We start from the raw sequence: 18,407 nt of genomic DNA on the forward strand, positions 1-18,407 counted from the left end.
GCAATTCAAAACACAAAAACCTACCGCTGAGGTTTAGGGAATAACGTTGATAATACTTCATATTAAACCATTATGGCCACACTTATCAGTTTTTCTGTAATACACCTGAATTACAATTCAATACACCAGTAGTAAATATCTAATAGAGAGAAAGAGTAAAGGAACATTGTTCAAGTCAAAGTTCCATGTATAGTGTAGTTCAGTACAAACTGATTAAAATATATTTAAAAGCTAAACATTACACAAACAGAACTAGTGTGCATGTTTGATATTCCACTGCCATTGGTGAGTGAGTGAGTGAGTGAGTGAGTGAGTGAGTGAGTGAGTGAGTGAGTGAGTGAGTGAGTGAGTGAGTGAGTGAGTGAGTGAGTGAGTGAGTGAGTGAGTACGTGCGTGTGAATGTGGTAAGAAATGTAAAGCGCTTTGGAGCTGACAAAATCGGCTAAAAAGCGCTACATATAAATCAAGTCCATTTACCATTTGATATGTAGTAGATTACAGCAAGTCAACCAAAAAACAAACACACAAAGTCATGTAGAGTAACAAGCCTGAAGAGAGGCTAGTCTGTCCACAACACACTGAGCGGTCAGTCGAGCGTCGGGTTCCGAGTCCCACAAATCTGTCAGGATCTCCTGCAGCGTTGACCCCTGAGAGGGAGGGGACAATGTGGTCAAAATGTCAACACATTGACAAACTCAAATCATTTACTATCATCATTACTTAGATTATGGTATGTTATTTTGTAATTGTATTCTTTGTCTTTTTGTCTTTTTTTTGTTTTGTTTTTGTCTAATGTATTTTATCTCCTAGCACTCCCCCTTTCCCTTAATGGCTGTTGTCACTTGTCAGGCCGCTATATAGCCTAAATAAGAACTTGCCGTGCGTTCCTTGTGAAGTCACTTCCGGTGTGCACTGGATTGTGGGTCAGATTCGCTCAAATAGCATGCTGATTTCAACACTAAAAATCTTGGCCGGATGTAGTAGACAGCGTCAGTATTTTTAAGCATACTAAATCTTACCGCAAGAAGGTTGACATAGCTACTCAATCTTTTTTCTATCAAACTAAATAGCAGAAAGTATGGGCATAGGAACACTGCCATGTTCTTTAAATGAAGGTGAAATTTAAAAAAAATGCTATTTAGCCAATACAGACACACTTTTATGTTAAAGTCAGCAGCACATGAGTAGCTGTAATACCTGTGGTAGCAGTTCCCAGTGTTCAGGTATGGCTGGTCTCTCTTCCAGGTGAAACACGTGCATGACGAGTCTCTCCAGTGACAACTCAGCTCCCAGCTCTGACTCATACGGCAACAGATGCTGTGGAGCCACACCGCCTGCAGAGGGCGACATCCATCCTTCCTTCCATCCATCCATCCATCCATCCATCCATCCATCCATCCATCCATCCATCCATCCATCCATCCATCCATCCATCCATCCATCCATCCATCCATCCATCCATCCATCCATCCATCCTTCCATCCATCCATCCATCCATCCATCCATCCATCCATCCATCCATCCATCCATCCATCCATCCACCTTTGACAGCATCTGAATTCCTACATTTGTATGATTATCTGCATGTAACAATGTTTTCATTAAATTGTGTTCCTTTGTGATTTTTCTATTGGTCTGTTCTGTACGTGTCTGTCTGTCCTGGGAGAGGGATTCTTCCTTTGTTGCTCTCTCTGAGATTTCTTAACTTTTTAAACTGCATCCACCACTGACTACAGGAAGTAATTTCTGACCGGAAGTTAGCGCCTCACATTAAATCTCATCTATATATATATTTATTAATGACATTCATTCATCACATATATTATATTACTTATTAATCTTTCGTTACTCTTACAAATCCCAGTTCACGATTCAATAGACAAGTATCTATCTATCATATCGTCTCATAATCAGGTGTAGATGGATAGAATATAGTATTAAAAGGACATTTACCTTCAAATAAATCGTAGCAGCGCATCCAGACCTCCCACAGCAGCAGCCCCAGAGCGTAGACGTCGGCCTGCATCAGACTCCACGAGTTCCTGAGGTTGATGGAGCCTTCCAGGACCTCTGGGGACATGTAGCGCAGCGTACCCAGCTGAGAGTGACCCTGAGAGGGAGAGAACATTAGATTTGGGTGTTTTGAATGTATTCAATATCACCACTGTTTTTACTTTTTATTATTCAAGGGGAATTTTAACAACTACAAAAGCAGCCACATTACAGAAGGAGCAGAGTCTTTTTTAGATGAGGTGATGAAAGTTTGCCTTTTTATCGATTTCACTTAAAAGGTGCTCCGAGGAACTTTCAGTTTGTGTTCATTTTTGCACTCACTTTGGTCAAAAGCGGTAGTGTTTTTACCACGCTACTAGCTGTAGTTCTTTGACCAGCATACCGTTAATGACAAAATAATTAAGAAAAACTATATAAAAAAAGCATTCTTTGCACTGATGGTCTCGTTTGCTGTTATATTTAATTTATGATCATGAGAGGAAACATTTGACAGTTTCAGACATATATCAATGTTCCTCGTAGCACCTTTAACTGGGAAATAATAATTGTTAGTAGGTTCTGGACCTGGATCTTACCCCTATCTGTGACGTGTGAGTCTGAACTGAATTAGAGTGCAGGATGGTGGAGCAGCCAAAGTCACACAGGACACATGTCCCGTCTGCTCTCACCAGCACGTTGGAGCTGCTCAGGTCTCGGTGGGCCACGGGAGGTTTACGCACATCTGCCAAAGAATAAGAAAAGCACATTTATAATAAGAAAATAATCAGAATCCTAACTTTTCTGTTTCCCTTTGAACCTGTCATTTCTATTTTATTTAAAATGTTTTTTTATTTTTTTATTTACATTTTTTATTTCTCACTCTCTTTTTTAATGTGTATTCTATACAAAGAATTTACTATCATCATAAATCAAAATCAAACTATTTTGAGGCTCCTGGAACCAAATGTAAGACTAAAATATTTTTGTAAAACAAAACAGCTGCTGCTGTTAACAACAACAACAACAACAACAACAACAACAGTGAAACAGTAACTTTTCAGAAAGCTTTCTAACTTCAAAACTGTGTTCCAGGTATCCAATTTTCCCACGAGGAAAGTTTGTTTATTATGTTATGAGAATAAACACGAGAAAAAATGTTCACCTTTATGACACACCCAAAGTTAGTGCACCTTTAAAATTACATTTGGTAGCTGCTGGGCTTACCTGCTGTAGTTCGATATTAGAAGTGTCAATCTCAGGGGTTTTTGTTGTTTGGCGACTGCAGCTGTAATCATCAGAGGAAGGTGGATTCTCCAGCAGAGGACAGAAATCTGATTTAAGAGTAACAAACAAACGGCAGAAGTAAAAGGGAGTGTTTGGTGGCCAGATAAACGCCAAGGTCTCTCCGGTCCAGAAAGAATGAAACACTTCCAAGGACAAACAAAAGACATCATGGGAAACCGGCCTGAATTTAGAACATGTGGAAACATGACAGGAAGAATGTTTTTCCCCTAATCCCGAGAATTTGGGCAACACATACTGCATACTACATGTCCTGTCTGATTTGTAACGTATTAGCATAATGATAATTCGGTATCTGTCACATCATGGTGCTGCCTTCTTGGCCAGGTCATTCTTGAAAAAGAGATTTTAATCTCAATGAATTTTACCTGGTCAAATAAAGGATATTGATAGATTGAAAGGTCACATATTATGCTAAATGCACTTTTTAAATGTGTTCTAACATATCCATGGGTCCACGGTGTGCCTAGAGACTGCCAAAATATAAAAAATAACAATCTCTCCTTTTCTCACTCTCCCCCTTTCTGAAACCCCCACCCCTCCCCCCCAATATACTCGAGTCAGAATTCTCGCCGACTATTACGTCACAGTCGGCACAGCCACATCCCCATATTTTCTTTATATGTCCATGCTTCCCCCCACATTAGTAACCAGAAACGTCCACCGTATGATAACCCCAACCCCCAAAATAGCGTTTTTCATAGAATAAATTGTAAAATAATTTTTTTCAGCTCAGATCATTTCTATGAGGTGTCCAGAACAACATACTACAAGTCCTAAGAAATCCTAGTTGAGGAAATATGTTTAATTCTCATAAATCTGAGATGTGTGCCAATAAGGCGAGACACCAATAAATCCCAATAGGGCTATTTTTTTCCTTTAGTCCTATGAATTTAGTCCATGAAAATTTAAATGTTTTGTATTACAAGTTTCTTTGAAAATTTATTTTAATATGCAAATGAGCTATACACTAATCGTACATGCCCAAAATAAACCCAAATAGGCTTAATTTTTTCCTTTACTCCTACCACATCAAAACTTTACATAGTAAAAGTATACTTGAAAAGTAAAACATTTTGTATTACAAGTTTCTTTTTAAATGAATTTGAATATGCACATGAGCTCCACACTTATTGAATATCCAATCATCGTACTGCCAATGGGTGATGGCGATGCTGCTTTTTGTATCAGTTTGATATCAAATACAGTCATCATCTGTGTCCGTTTGATATGAAATAGTCTATAGTCAGATGTATTAGTTTAATGACACGAGGGAGAGTGCCCGCGATTGCTGCGGCATCGCCAGAGACACGGACGCCCAGACTCTCTTGAGATTTCCTTCCGTTGACACTAGAAGCACCTTCCGTAAAACGGACACGAGTGACATACGTATGTGGAAACGAGGCGTAGATCTGGTTTATTTAGACTAGACGCCCCAACCGCAGCCATATTATAAGAAGAAAAGGCAGGTGGCTGTGGCCTAGGCCTACTAACACACCAGCAAGCGCTTGTGTCGTAAAACACTACTGCTTTTGTCCAAAGGTGACGCTGGAATCAACAAAACTGTAGTCCTCGTAACTACTCTAAGAAATATGTCTTTATTCAATGAATGATCCCAATAAAACAAATGCAGAAAAAAAAGACTCAAAAGATGGACAATGACAGCTGGGTCTAGTCCTGTTCTGAGTCCCAGACTGTTCTGGTTCTGATTGTCCTTTGCTCTGACCCCCAGACACTAGCTGGCTCTAAGGGTCCTGTGTTCTGACCCCCAGACTGTGTTTTAAACTAACTGGTTATATCTGTCATTTGAATGTTAATGATTGAATGTGAATTATATGTTGTATTTGATCAGAGTTAATTTCAAGTGTTTAGATTTTCTTTTTGCTTAATTGACCAAACCCCATGATTCTGTTACTAGTCCGACATTATTTTTGTAATATTTGTTTTTCAAGCTAGCTGTCAGGATTCTGTTATAATTTGTATTGTTATGGTAGTTTCAGAGTGTAAAAAGTGAGACACATGACAACTTTTTTTTAAACAATCATATTTTCAATGCCCTTTGTCTTGAAAAAATTCTGCTAATGTCCATTTCTAGGACACATCCTGAATTAATGGGAAATGTGTACATTTTAGTGATAAATCATTTTAGCTCACTTAGAGGGGAGCAAATGTAAAAAGTGTCTCAGAATACCCTGTTCTCCCCTACACGGTAAAGTGAAGATAGTGAATGTTTATTGTTTGTAGTTTGGCATTTGTAGACGGTCACTGCGCCCTCGTCTCAGCCAGCTGCACACAGAGAACAATGATATAAGTCAAGCTTAGAGAGGACATATCCTTTCGTTAACACCAGATTGTAGCCGTCTATCGATGATATACAAAGATGCATCGTTTGTGTTTTTGATAACATTTTGCTTTATGAGGTCCTGGAGGTTCCAATCTGTGCCCAGCTGTGTGCAGCAGGCAGGTGTGTGTGTGTGTGTGTGTGTGTGTGTGGCGGCAGTGGGAGTGATGCTGGGAAACGTGGGAAACTCCTCTCACATTCCCAGGAGAACAGAACACGCGTATACGTCTTCCATTGTGCTCACAGTGACCATGGCTCTCCATCACTGGCGGCTGATTTTGGCTGTGGGTGAGTTTTCTATAGCATATATAAATGAGTGAAGTATTTTTTACACATACATAAGCAACTTTAGAGGCTTTGAGGCGCCCTAGCTGCGTATGTATCTGTTTCTTTCTGTCTCCTCCCTGAACTTTTAATTGATTACATTTGATTGTCGATTCCTGAATAGTTGCATGTGCCTTTTTAATGTGTAACTGCTGCAACTCAATAAAACCCTTTAATTAGTACCAACCAACCCATTGTACAAGCTGGATTATGGAGGCTGTATGCAGGGCTACTGTAGTCCTTGTAGTATTGTAGTTTTTTGTGCCTATTACCATTGTTGCATAGTTTAATAAATGAATCAATATTACACTCAAGTTATCTTCCTATTCAGAGCTTCCATTATGGCAGGTAAATAAAAATGTATTATCAATGTTCAACGGACGATCCTTTGTTTTTATGCGCCTCTATTTGGACTACATATTCCAATGAGTCTTAACATTCTTTTAATGACACTGTTTCACATTTGTGTAACTGTTATTCTATTGCTAAGATGGAAGATTTCACTGTTTGAGTCCTGATTGTAAACCACTACACCTAGATTACTCAAATTTGGTCTAGATAATCCTAGCGAGGCTAAACATTTGATTTGTAAAACCAAACCATTATTCTAATTATGAAAATGCAAAAAAAGAGATTTCACAATTTTAAAATTCTTATAGAAAATCACTGCAGAAGGTCACGTCTCTCTATTTCATTTCAAATACAACACATTTACATAGTGCACCTTTTAAGGTTTTAGCATTCTAAAATGATATAGTCACCATAAGGCAAGGCAAGGCAAGTTTATTTCTAAAGCACATTTCGGACACAAGGCCATTCAAGGTGCTTTACAGATGCAAAAACAAAATACATCAAGAATAGAGCACACATTTGAAAAAAAAATACATAAAAACATAAAATAATTAAAACATTTAAAAAGAATAAAAAGAAATAAAAATTTAGAATTTACAGGTTAAAACGGAAACAACAAAGTCTTCAGACCTGATTTAAAAGAGCCGAGTGTTGAAGCGGACCTCAAGTCCCCTGGAAGTTTATTCCAGAGCTTGGGTGCATTAAAACTGAAGGCTGACTCTCCCTGTCTAGTCCTTACTCTGGGGACTGTCAGTAGCCCAGTGTCAGACGATCTGAGAGCTCTGACTGGTTTGTATGGGATCAGCAGGTCAGCAATGTATTAAGGCCTAGATCACAAGCTTCTACTGCTATAGCCAGAGAGAGAGAATGTAATCTTTCCTCCAACTTAACAACATCCACAGCTGCTGTCTCCAGCCAGTCCTTTCCTCAGAAGAGACGATGTGCATTCCAGGTGACTCCGCTGAGCAACAGATTCACATCTGCCGGCAACGTGAGCGGCTCGGTGCAGCTCTGTGAGAACACCCTCTGCTGTGTGGGCTACCATCAGATCATCCAAGCCCAGCTACAGGTGGACACTCTGGGTAAGAAACCTTCAGAACGGTGAATATATATCCACAACCTGTGGACTCTGCATGGTCTGTAATAGTTTTAATAAGACTCATAGGTCTAAACATTCTTGCATTTTTAAAATCTAATTAAATTCAAGCCTCAAACTCTACCATTGTCATTTTCTCCTGACTGAAATTGCAACAGACTACCATGCTGTGATTTATATTTTGTAATTGGTGATACATATAAGTGTGTCTGAAGGCATATTACGGTTGTGTTCACACCTAGGCTAATGGTTTGCTTGGTGCGCACCAGTTGAGAGCGTGTTAGCTTAATAACAGGTGCATTTAATGAACGACGTAATGCAAAAGACAGCAACAAAATGCGTAAATACTAGGCTTCCTGTGAACAGTGCGGATTGGGTTCAAACCAGAAGATGATCCGCTCCAGAGTTCACTTTCAAGCGGCCCGAGAACACCTCTTTCAAGCAGAGCAGAGTCCGGTTGTTTAGTGCGCACCAGAGTTTGGGACTGCGTTCAAACCATCCCAAAAAACCCGCACCGAGGGCTCAAATGCTCCAGGGTTTAGTTTCAGTCCCACTAAACAAAGCTGGTGTGACCAGGCCCTTTTTAGATTCTCATATCTTTAATAACTTTTACATTGTGTTACTGATTTTTCTGTTGCAGCTTGTGATATTGTTGAGAAGTCTTGCCCAGATTCAACATGCAAGGCACAGCCGCAGTTCAACGATTTCGTGATTAAATGTGTTTGCAACACGGACATGTGCAACAGCAACATCACTTGGACCAGAGAGTCGGAAGAGCCTCAAATCTCTTTCTCTCCTTCCGATTCTGTAGGTATGATAAGAAGAAGATTGCTAACCGATCATTGAATATCACTCGCAAACAACACAGTGACAAGATGATATTATTTTTTTTTCTAAAGATTCTTTTTGGGCATTTTCAAGCTTTATTTGATAGAGTTGAAATGGGGAGACAGAGAGAGAGAGAGGGATAACATGCAGTAAAGGTCCACAGGTGGGATTTCAACCCGTGACCACTGCAATGAAGGCCGAAGCCAATATGGTATGCGCTTATCCACTACGCCACCGGAGCGCCCCCACAAAATGATATTCTAAGTGTCTCATAAGTGTGAGGTATTTAATCTTTTCATTAAAGATTTAGACCTGCACTTCCATCAAGGACATCTCGACTCCCCTTTTTAGAAGAAACAACGCTACAATCACACGAAAATGCCAGATTTTAAATAATACTCTAAAGGTGGTGTTACTCATTCACTCACAGATCGCATTTACATACTCTTTTTTTGTCTTCCTCTTTAGGTAAAACTGTAGGACTGACAGTGATCATTCCGGTAGGAATTTTGCTTCTCCTGTCCCTCGTGATTGTTGTTACCAAATGGAGACTGTCTGAAGAGACAAGTAAGCTCTTCTTTTTGTTTTCAACATGACAAAGACCTTTTTTTCGAGTCAAATATTTGTATTTTTGCCATTTTTTTAAATTTGCCTTTCTACTTCATCGGACAACAGTGAAAGTAGGTGTCTGCAGGTGTTGGGCCAAGCGAGAGGAGATTAGATAACAGACCTCATTAAAAGAAATCCTCCCGGTAACGCTTTATACTAAGGTTCTTGTAGTAAGCCTTAGTTAATAGGTAATAAGGACCTCATTAGATGCTTATTAACATTAATTTGTGTTAATAAGACTATATATAAGTGTTAATAATAACATAATAAACACGTTGACAGTGTGATAAGACTTTTATAAGCACTTATAAGAAACTTCTTAACTATTTATTGATTGCTTAATAGCATTAATAAAAGTCTTATGAGTTTCTGATAGCTGTTAATAAAAGCATTACAAACCTATTTATTGAGTCTTACTAACTTGCCTAATATGTCATTGTTAAACCTTTACTAAGCATTGTTTGTTGCTTTATGAAGGTAAACACATCTTTATTAATCAATTATTAGCAGTTAACTATGCTCTATGAACAATGCTTATTAAGGTTAATAAGTCCTTTATTAAACAGTAAACTATGCTCTATGAACAATGCTTATTAAGGTAATAAGTCCTTTATTAAACAGTTAACTATGCATTTTGAAGGTACTGGATCTAAAGCGAGAACAATGCTTATTAAGGTTAATAAATCCTTTATTAAACAGGTAATAACGCTTAAGCACAAAAACACACTTTAAGACAGCTCTTTTGAAAAATATATTTTTATTTTCCTTTAAAATCTTCAGAACTACAATGAAAAATATTCTTGAAAATCAATAATTAAGGAAAAAAATCACATAACTGTGCATTTGTAAAAATCAGATTTTTTTCCAGAACTTTCAGAAACAACATTTTACTAAGTGTAAAAAAAAATAACTTTTGTAAAATAAAAATCCTGACATCGATTCAAGTGTCCAATGATTAAGACTGGACTATTAATTTAAAATATTAAATTAATAAGAACAACAAAACAATGAAACAAGTAGAGCAAAAAAAACTTCCATCAAACAATAATTTAAAAAAAAATGTGTGTTAATACATGGTTGAACTACACTCGAAAAGAAGTGCAAAAATAAATGGCTGTCTGGTTGCAAACTAAAGCAGTGAAATTATTAATGCATACATTTGAACAGATCATTTTATATACAGTATGTGGTAAAAAAAAAAAAAAAGCCCTCTACTGCTGGCCCCCTCTGCAACACAATGCTGACTTCTGCTATACTTCCTCTTCCCATCGTCTGAGGAGGAGTCAGATGACAACGGACTTGACTCTGAGTCGGGCTTTTCCGTAGCCTCAGGGGAAGGTTGAGTCAGGCTGGTCTTTCTTGTTACTGTATAAAGACAATACAAAGAAACATTGACACACAAAACAGTGTTGTGAAGATAATCCAACAAGTCCTTTGTTTTATCCCATGACTCCAGATTCAGAAGGTTGTGCATATTGAAAACTAATTCCCCAGCTGATCCAAGTTTTCGGAAAAGATTCCTCCTTTGACTGTAATAGAGCTTACACTGGAGGAGTAGGGTGAATTCAGGCATCTTGGGACAACTGGCATCTTGGGACAGTTAAGCTTTATCATGTTTTGCTCTATGAAAAATGGAATAAAGATCTCCAATTCAAAGAAGCCAATATAAAATGGAAGAAATGCTTGTATCTTACAAATAAAATTACCACAAATGAAAATCTCAGGTTAATACAATATAAACTGATGACAAGAATATATTATAGGCCTACTAGAGATAAATTACATAAGTTTTATGCTGACTCCTCTGACCAGTGTGTGAAGTGTGGCTCTCAAGACTCCCTCATACACGCCTTTTGGCATTGTATGAAAGTGAACAAAGGATGGAATGAAATCAAAGAATGGATATCAACCATTTGTAAAACAAAAATGCTGTTCTCAGCTCAGCTGTGTATTTTTCAGAACCCCGAGGGTGTAAGATACCCTATGGGATGGCAAATTATGTTTTCTTCCCTTGTTTACAAGAAACTAATTTTAAAATACTGGAAAGATGCAGAGGCCCCTACATTAAAGAACTGGAAAGAACTTATGAAATATTATCTGACCATAGAAAATACATTATCCGAGGACAACAACAAAACAAAACAATTTAATGAAGTATGGAAACGCATCTATGAGGCACTATGAGCAATAAAGCTTGTAGCATTGCTAAGAAGGGAGGGGGAACTACGGTGGAGATCACAGGACATGGATTTTTCTTTTTGTGTGTGTGTGTCTTTAAATGTTGTGTGTGTGTGTGTGTGTGTGTGTGTGTGTGTGTGTGTGTGTGTGTGTGTGATCATGCGATGAATTACTTATTCCTACAACATACACATTTGTCCTTTTTCTTCTTTTTTTTCTCTCTTTTCTTAGTCTGTATGTATTGTCTGGTGTTGTTTGTTTGTTTGTTTGTTTTCTTATTGTTACAAAAAAAATAAATAAAAAGAATTATACAAAAAATAAATTCAGGCCGGTTTCCCATGATGTCTTTTGTTTGTCCTTGGAAGTGTTTCATTCTTTCTGGACCGGAGAGACCTTGGCGTTTATCTGGCCACCAAACACTCCCTTTCACTTCTGTCATTTGTTTGTTACTCTTCAATCAGATTTCTGTCCTCTGCTGGAGAATCCACCTTCCTCTGATGATTACAGCTGCAGTCGCCAAACTACAAAAACCCCAGAGATTGACATTTCTAACATCGAACTACAGCAGGTAAGCCCAGCAGCTACCAAATGTAATTTTAAAGGTGCACTATGTAACTTTTGGTGAGTCATAAAGGTGAACATTTTTTCTTGTTTTTATTCTCATAACATAATAAACAAACTTTCCTCGTGGGAAAATTGGATACCTGGAACACAGTTTTGAAGTTAGAAAGCTTTCTGAAAAGTTACTGTTTCACTGTTGTTGTTTTTACAGCAGCAGGGCCCTCAGTTTGGTTTACAAACATATTCTAGTCTTACTTTTGGTTCCAGGAGCCTCAAAATAATTTGATTTTGATTTATGATGAAAGAGTTATTAATTACTTAGAATTACATACAGAGAAAATATGTTTTGTAAACTAACTGCAGGCTCTGCAAAAGTAAACAAATTGCCCTCCCCTGATCGTCCCATGTGCTGTTATTGTACCTGTATGTTCTTCTTGCCATTTATAATCTACTTTCATGTGCAATATTTCTTCAGTACAATAATTGAACTGTACATTTTACTAATGCAGTGCTGTGTTGGTATTATTGATATGATGCTATATTTAAATAACACTTTCTGACGTTAATATTTATACATATTACTATACTCCAGTTATGTCCAGTACTTACATTGTGTACATGTTGTATAATGATATTCATCCTTACTTATTCACCTTTTTTAACTTATTATATTATTTTTTAGATTTGTTTTGTTTGTTTAAGACCTACTTCACCGGTGGGAATATGAGGTGTATTGAACTCTGAGATCCTACGTAGTATAAATGTGCAAACATTTTTGAAATCGGTTAATCCTAGCCTGAGAAAAGGCAGAAAGAGTTTATGGTCTCACTGTCTAACCCTACATTTTAGTAGTGTGACATCACACCAGTAAAAATGTAGGGTTAGAATTAAGAGGACAGCTAGGCCAAGGGAAGACTGAGGAAAGACTGAGGGAAGAAAAACCTAATTCAGTGTATTATAATAGCGATTTTATAATGTAGGGCTGCAACTAACGATTATTTTGATAATCGATTAATCTGACGATTATTTTCTCGATTAATCGATTATTAATCGATTAGTGTTTTGGTCCGTAAAATGTCAGAAAATGGTGAAAAATTTTGAATTTTTTTCCAAAACCCATGTTAACGTCCTCAAATGTATTGTTATGTCCAAAACACATAGATATTTCAGTTTACTGTCATAATAGGATTAAAGAAACCAGAAAATGTTCACATTTGAGAAGCTGAAATCAGAGAATTTGGACATTTTTTATTAAAAAATTACTCGAAACGATTAATCGATTATCAAAATAGTTGGCGATTATTTTAATAATCGATTAATCGTTGCAGCTCTATAATGATTGAACACTAGTTCCGTATTGGTGAAGTATTCCTTGCAGTTGTTGCACATATTCTTTAAACCTATTTATTTTGCGTGTGTTTTTATTCTTAATTGAAGCAACTGTAACAAACCAACCCCCCCCCCCCCCCCCCCCCAGGGATCAATTAAGTATTTCTGATTCTGTTTACAGATTGTGGGCCGTGGGAATTTTGCAGCAGTTTGGCAGGGGAAATACCTGGGCTCCACGGTGGCAGTGAAGGTTTTCCCTCCGGGCTGCAGTTGTCCATTCACTGCAGAGAAGGAAGTCTATGAGCTGCCACTCATGAAGCAGGCTGGCATGCTCCACTTCCATGGAACAGAGAGGAAACCGGATGGAAGCAGTTTGATTGTCCTGGAATTTGCTGAATATGTGAGTCGCAACTATAGTCTGTCAAGGAAACATACCATGCATTTCAAATAGGATGCTTTCTCCTTTTTACTATATTACATACTGTAGTGTAGCCAATCCAAAGGTGCCGATTAGAATCAACCAAAACTGTAAGTTCTTCGTAGATAGTTTAAAACACTGAAATATTTTTTACTCTTAAGCTTAGAACATCTGAATGTAAGTTGCTTGTTTCTAGGCTAAAGTATAAAGTTATACACTTTACCAAATATCCAATATTCCAGACTGATTATAACTATTTTCATTTGTTTCAGATTCAATTGGTTGTATTCATATTTTCTCTACATGTTATTCTTAGTATTGAATAATTCCATCAAAGCTTAATTATTGGAGGCACTACAGACCAAATGTATTAGTAGAATATGTTTGTATGCTAAACCTAGGGCCAGTTATGAAAATAAATCTGACACACCCAAAGTTACATACTGCACCTTTAATAACCTTTTCTGTTGTGAGCTGGAGTTGTATAGTCCTGATCTGCCAGAGACACAAGGTTGAGACCATGCATGGGATACATGTTTACCTGAAGCCAATGTGTCCAAATACTCTGAGCTCTCTAATGCAGACGCTCCTAGACATAAATAACGTGTGTCCCATTGATTCCAGGGTTCTCTCCACTCCTATCTGTGTAAACACACCACCAGCTGGATGCAGTCTCTGAGGTTGTGCCAGTCACTATCACAGGGACTTTCCTTTCTACACTCTGACCTGTACAGACAAGGTAATGGGTAGTGCGTGTGTGTGTTGTGTGTGTGTGTGTGTGTGTGTGTGTGTGTGTGTGTGTGTGTGTGTGTGTGTGTGTGTGTGTGTGTGTGTGTGTGCGTGTGTCCAGATTAAAGCCTATCAATTTAGAAAGCATGCCTTTTATATCATGTGGAAATTTATAGCAATTATCTAATATAATTAAATACTTTAAGGTGAGAAAATGAGTCTGCATGCAAACATCTGATCCGTTACAGCGATTCATAATTATACATATGAACAAAGCTTGACAGTTTAACATTGTAGGGAACGAGGCATTTGAATTATTGTCTTACATCTTGTTTAGTGTCTGCACTTCTTTCTAGCCATTTGTAAGGTTGATAGGACTTTCTTGATCAGTGAACATCCACTAGGCAAGGCAAGGCAAGGCAAGGGCAAGTTTATTTATATAGCACAATTCAGACACAAGGCCACTCAAAGTGCTTTACCACTTTCTACACTCTGACCTGTACAGACAAGGTAATGGCTAGTGCGTGTGTGTGCGTGTGTGCGTGTGTGTGTGTGTGTGTGTGTGTGTGTGTGTGTGTGTGTGTGTGTGTGTGTGTGTGTGTGTGTGTTTGTGTCTGTGTCTGTGTCTGTGCCTGTGTGTCCAGATTAAAGCCTATCAATGTAGAAAGCAAGATTAAAGTACATCAAGTATAGAATACACATTAGAAAATCGAATGAGAAATAAAACATTTTAAACATTTTAAACATTTTAAATTAAATAAAAATGACAGGTTCAAAGGGAAACAGAAAAGTTAGGATTCTGATTATATTTTCTTATTATAAATGTGCTTTTCTTATTCTTTTTCAGATATGCGTAAACCTCCCGTGGCCCACCGAGACCTGAGCAGCTCCAACGTGCTGGTGAGAGCAGACGGGACATGTGCCCTGTGTGACTTTGGCTGCTCCACCATCCTGCACTCTAATTCAGTTCAGACTCACACGTCACAGATAGGGGTAAGATCCAGGTCCAGAACCTACTAACAATTATTATTTCCCAGTTAAAGGTGCTACGAGGAACATTGATATATGTCTGAAACTGTCAAATTTTTCCTCTGACGATCATAAATGACATGTAACAGCAAACGAGACCATCAGTGCAAAGAATGCTTTTTTTTATATAGTTTTTCTTAATTCTTTTGTCATTAACGGTATGCTGGCCAAAGAACTACAGCTAGTAGCGTGGTAAAAACACTACCGCTTTTGACCAAAGTGAGTGCAAAAATGAACACAAACTGAAAGTTCCTCGGAGCACCTTTTAAGTGAAATCGATAAAAAGGCAAACTTTCATCACCTCATCTAAAAAAGACTCTGCTCCTTCTGTAATGTGGCTGCTTTTGTAGTTGTTAAAATTCCCCTTGAATAATAAAAAGTAAAAACAGTGGTGATATTGAATACATTCAAAACACCCAAATCTAATGTTCTCTCCCTCTCAGGGTCACTCTCAGCTGGGCACGTTGCGCTACATGTCCCCGGAGGTCCTGGAAGGCGCCATCAACCTCAGGAACTCCTGGAGTCTGATGCAGGCCGACGTCTACGCTCTGGGGCTGCTGCTGTGGGAGGTCTGGATGCGCTGCTACGATTTATTTGAAGGTAAATGTCCTTTTAATACTATATTCTATCCATCTACACCTGATTATGAGACGATACGATAGATAGATACTTGTCTATTGAATCGTGAACTGGGATTTGTAAGATTAACAAAAGATGAATAAGTATGATAGCCTATGTGTCATGAATGAATTATTAAATATTATTAAATATATACAGGTGCATCTCGGAAAATTAGAATATCAATGAAAGGTAAAAAATGTCCTGTAATTTAAATCAGTAAAAAATTTAAGAAATCTCAGGGAGAGAGAGACTGAGGAAAGGTGGATGGATGGATGGATGTTGAAGTTGATAGAAATGTCGCCCTCTGCAGGCGGTGTGGCTCCACAGCATCTGTTGCCGTATGAGTCAGAGCTGGGAGCCGAGTTGTCACTGGAGAGACTCGTCATGCACGTGTTTCACCTGGAAGAGAGACCAGCCATACCTGAACACTGGGAACTGCTACCACAGGTATTACAGCTACTCATGTGCTGCTGACTTTAACATAAAAGTGTGTCTATATTGGCTAAATAGCAATATGCTTTTAAATTTCACCTTCATTTAAAGAACATGACAGTGTTCCTATGCCCATACTTTCTGCTATTTAGTATTGCAGAAAAAGATTAAGGATGTCAAAATTCTTTCGGTAAGATTTAGTACAATTAAAAATACTGACGTCATCCACTACATCCTAGGCCAAGATTTTTTGTGTTGAAATCAGCATGCTATTTGAGCGAATCTGACACACAATCTAGTGCACACCTGAAGTGACTTCACAAGGAACGCACGGCTAGTTCTTATTTACAATAGCAGCCTGACTAGTGACAACAGCCATTGAGTGAAAGGGGGAGTGCTAGGAGGTAAAATACATTAGACAAAAAATACAATTACAAAATGACATACAAATGATGATGATGATAGTAAATTATTTAAGTTTGTCAATGTGTTGACATTTTGACCACATTGTCCCCTCCCTCTCAGGGGTCAACGCTGCAGGAGATCCTGACAGATTTGTGGGACTCGGAACCCGACGCTCGACTGACCGCTCAGTGTGTTGTGGACAGACTAGCCTCTCTTCAGGCTTGTTACTCTACATGACTTTGTGTGTTTGTTTTTTGGTTGACTTGCTGTAATCTACTACATATCAAATGGTAAATGGACTTGACTTATATAGCGCTTTTTTTAGACGATTTTCTCAGCTCCAAAGCGCTTTACATTTCTTACCACATTCACCCATTCACACACACACACACACACACACACACACACACACACACACACACACACACTCACTCACTCACTCACTCACTCACTCACTCACTCACTCACTCACTCACTCACTCACTCACTCACTCACTCACTCACTCACTCACTCACTCACTCACTCACTCACTCACTCACTCACTCACTCACTCACTCACTCACTCTCACACACACACACACACTCGTACACCAATGGCAGTGGAATATCAAGCATTTGCACTAGTTCTGTTTGTGTAACCAATGTTTAGTTTTTCAATATATCGTAATAAGTTTGAACTACACTATATACGTGGCCCTTTAACTTGAACAATGTTTCCTTTACTCTTTCTCTCTATTAGATACTTACTACTGGTGTATTGAAATGTAATTCAGGTGTATTACAGAAAAACTGAAAACTGTGTCCATGATGGTTTAATATGAAGTATGGTTAATTAATGTTATTCCTTCAATCTCAGCGGTCTGTTTTTGTGTTTTGAATTGCTTGTTCATTTTTGTGACGTTGATATTTAGATGTTGGGGTTGTTAAAATATAACACTGTGGCCCTTTTTACAACGGCCATTTTGACTTGTCATAGTGGAAAAATCTCAGGTCATACTTTATGGCTTTGTGACATACCAGTGAGAAAAGGTGGAGAACACGCCCTTCTCACTGGAAACATTTTGTCATGTCACAATAGAATAGGTGCAGGTGTAAATTATAATGTATGGGGGCTGCATTCCATTTAGCTACTTCAGTTTCAGGGTCCCATTGTTGTGCATAGTGCGTCACACTTGGAACAAAATGTAGCCATCGTTAAACCGTTTCAGGAGAGAGGGATTTGTTTACATTTGAAGACTTTGCAATTATTTTACAAAACATATTTTCTCTACATGTTATTCTTAGTATTGAATAATTATATAATAAAAACCTGGAGCCAAATTTCAGACTATACATGTTTATAAACCAAACTGTAGGTCCTGCTGTTGTAAACAACGACAACAGTGAAACGGTAACTTTTCAGGAAGCTTTCTAACTTCGAACAGTTTTCCAGGGATCCAATTTTCCTATGAGGAAAGTTTCTTTATTCAGCTATGAGAATATACCTTACACAACATTCACTTATCTAACACAAGTTAGTCGTTTAAGGTCATTAGTAACACCTGCTGTGATTGTCTACTGACTGTAGGTAGGCTACCTGTCCTGGACCCTGGAAGTAACACATCTAAATAAAAGGCAGACATCTTTATTGTATTTTTTGCTATTTGTTTAATATCTTTTGTTTTTGTTTGAATTAAATGTGTTGAAGCACTATGAAAAGCCGTGTGTTGTATGACATTCTGTTTTCAGAACTGTTCATCCATGATGTAATGGATTTATGTGACTTGAGTTGGCCTATGAATATCAGGTGTGCGTATCTGGCTCCTCCCTTTTGAAATATCCCTTACAATGGTTGGGATTAAACATCAATTCCATTCTCAGT

At 38.1% G+C, this 18,407-nt stretch overlaps 2 protein-coding genes across 2 annotated transcripts; one reads left to right on the forward strand and one right to left on the reverse strand.

Annotated features, from left to right (window-relative positions):
- Positions 1-530: 530 nt before the first annotated feature.
- LOC307249257 (bone morphogenetic protein receptor type-2-like) lies at positions 531-5,870 on the reverse strand (the record flags this gene model as incomplete). Its single annotated transcript, XM_080025902.1, has 6 exons — positions 531-647; positions 1,198-1,334; positions 1,954-2,110; positions 2,589-2,734; positions 5,561-5,580; positions 5,833-5,870. The coding sequence occupies 6 exons, from the start codon at positions 5,868-5,870 to the stop codon at positions 531-533; spliced, it is 615 nt and encodes a 204-aa protein (XP_079882028.1).
- Positions 5,871-5,886: 16 nt separating this feature from the next.
- On the forward strand, positions 5,887-16,782 carry LOC307249258 (anti-Muellerian hormone type-2 receptor-like; the record flags this gene model as incomplete). Its single annotated transcript, XM_080025903.1, has 11 exons — positions 5,887-5,923; positions 7,213-7,392; positions 8,047-8,217; positions 8,703-8,801; positions 11,483-11,589; positions 13,093-13,311; positions 13,954-14,068; positions 14,906-15,051; positions 15,531-15,687; positions 16,019-16,155; positions 16,666-16,782. 11 exons carry the CDS (start codon positions 5,887-5,889, stop codon positions 16,780-16,782), a joined length of 1,485 nt encoding a protein of 494 aa, XP_079882029.1.
- Positions 16,783-18,407: the final 1,625 nt, after the last annotated feature.

The sequence above is a fragment of the Ammodytes marinus genome, assembly GCF_949987685.1.
Source record: "Ammodytes marinus genome assembly, chromosome: 4".
NCBI lineage: Eukaryota > Metazoa > Chordata > Actinopteri > Uranoscopiformes > Ammodytidae > Ammodytes > Ammodytes marinus.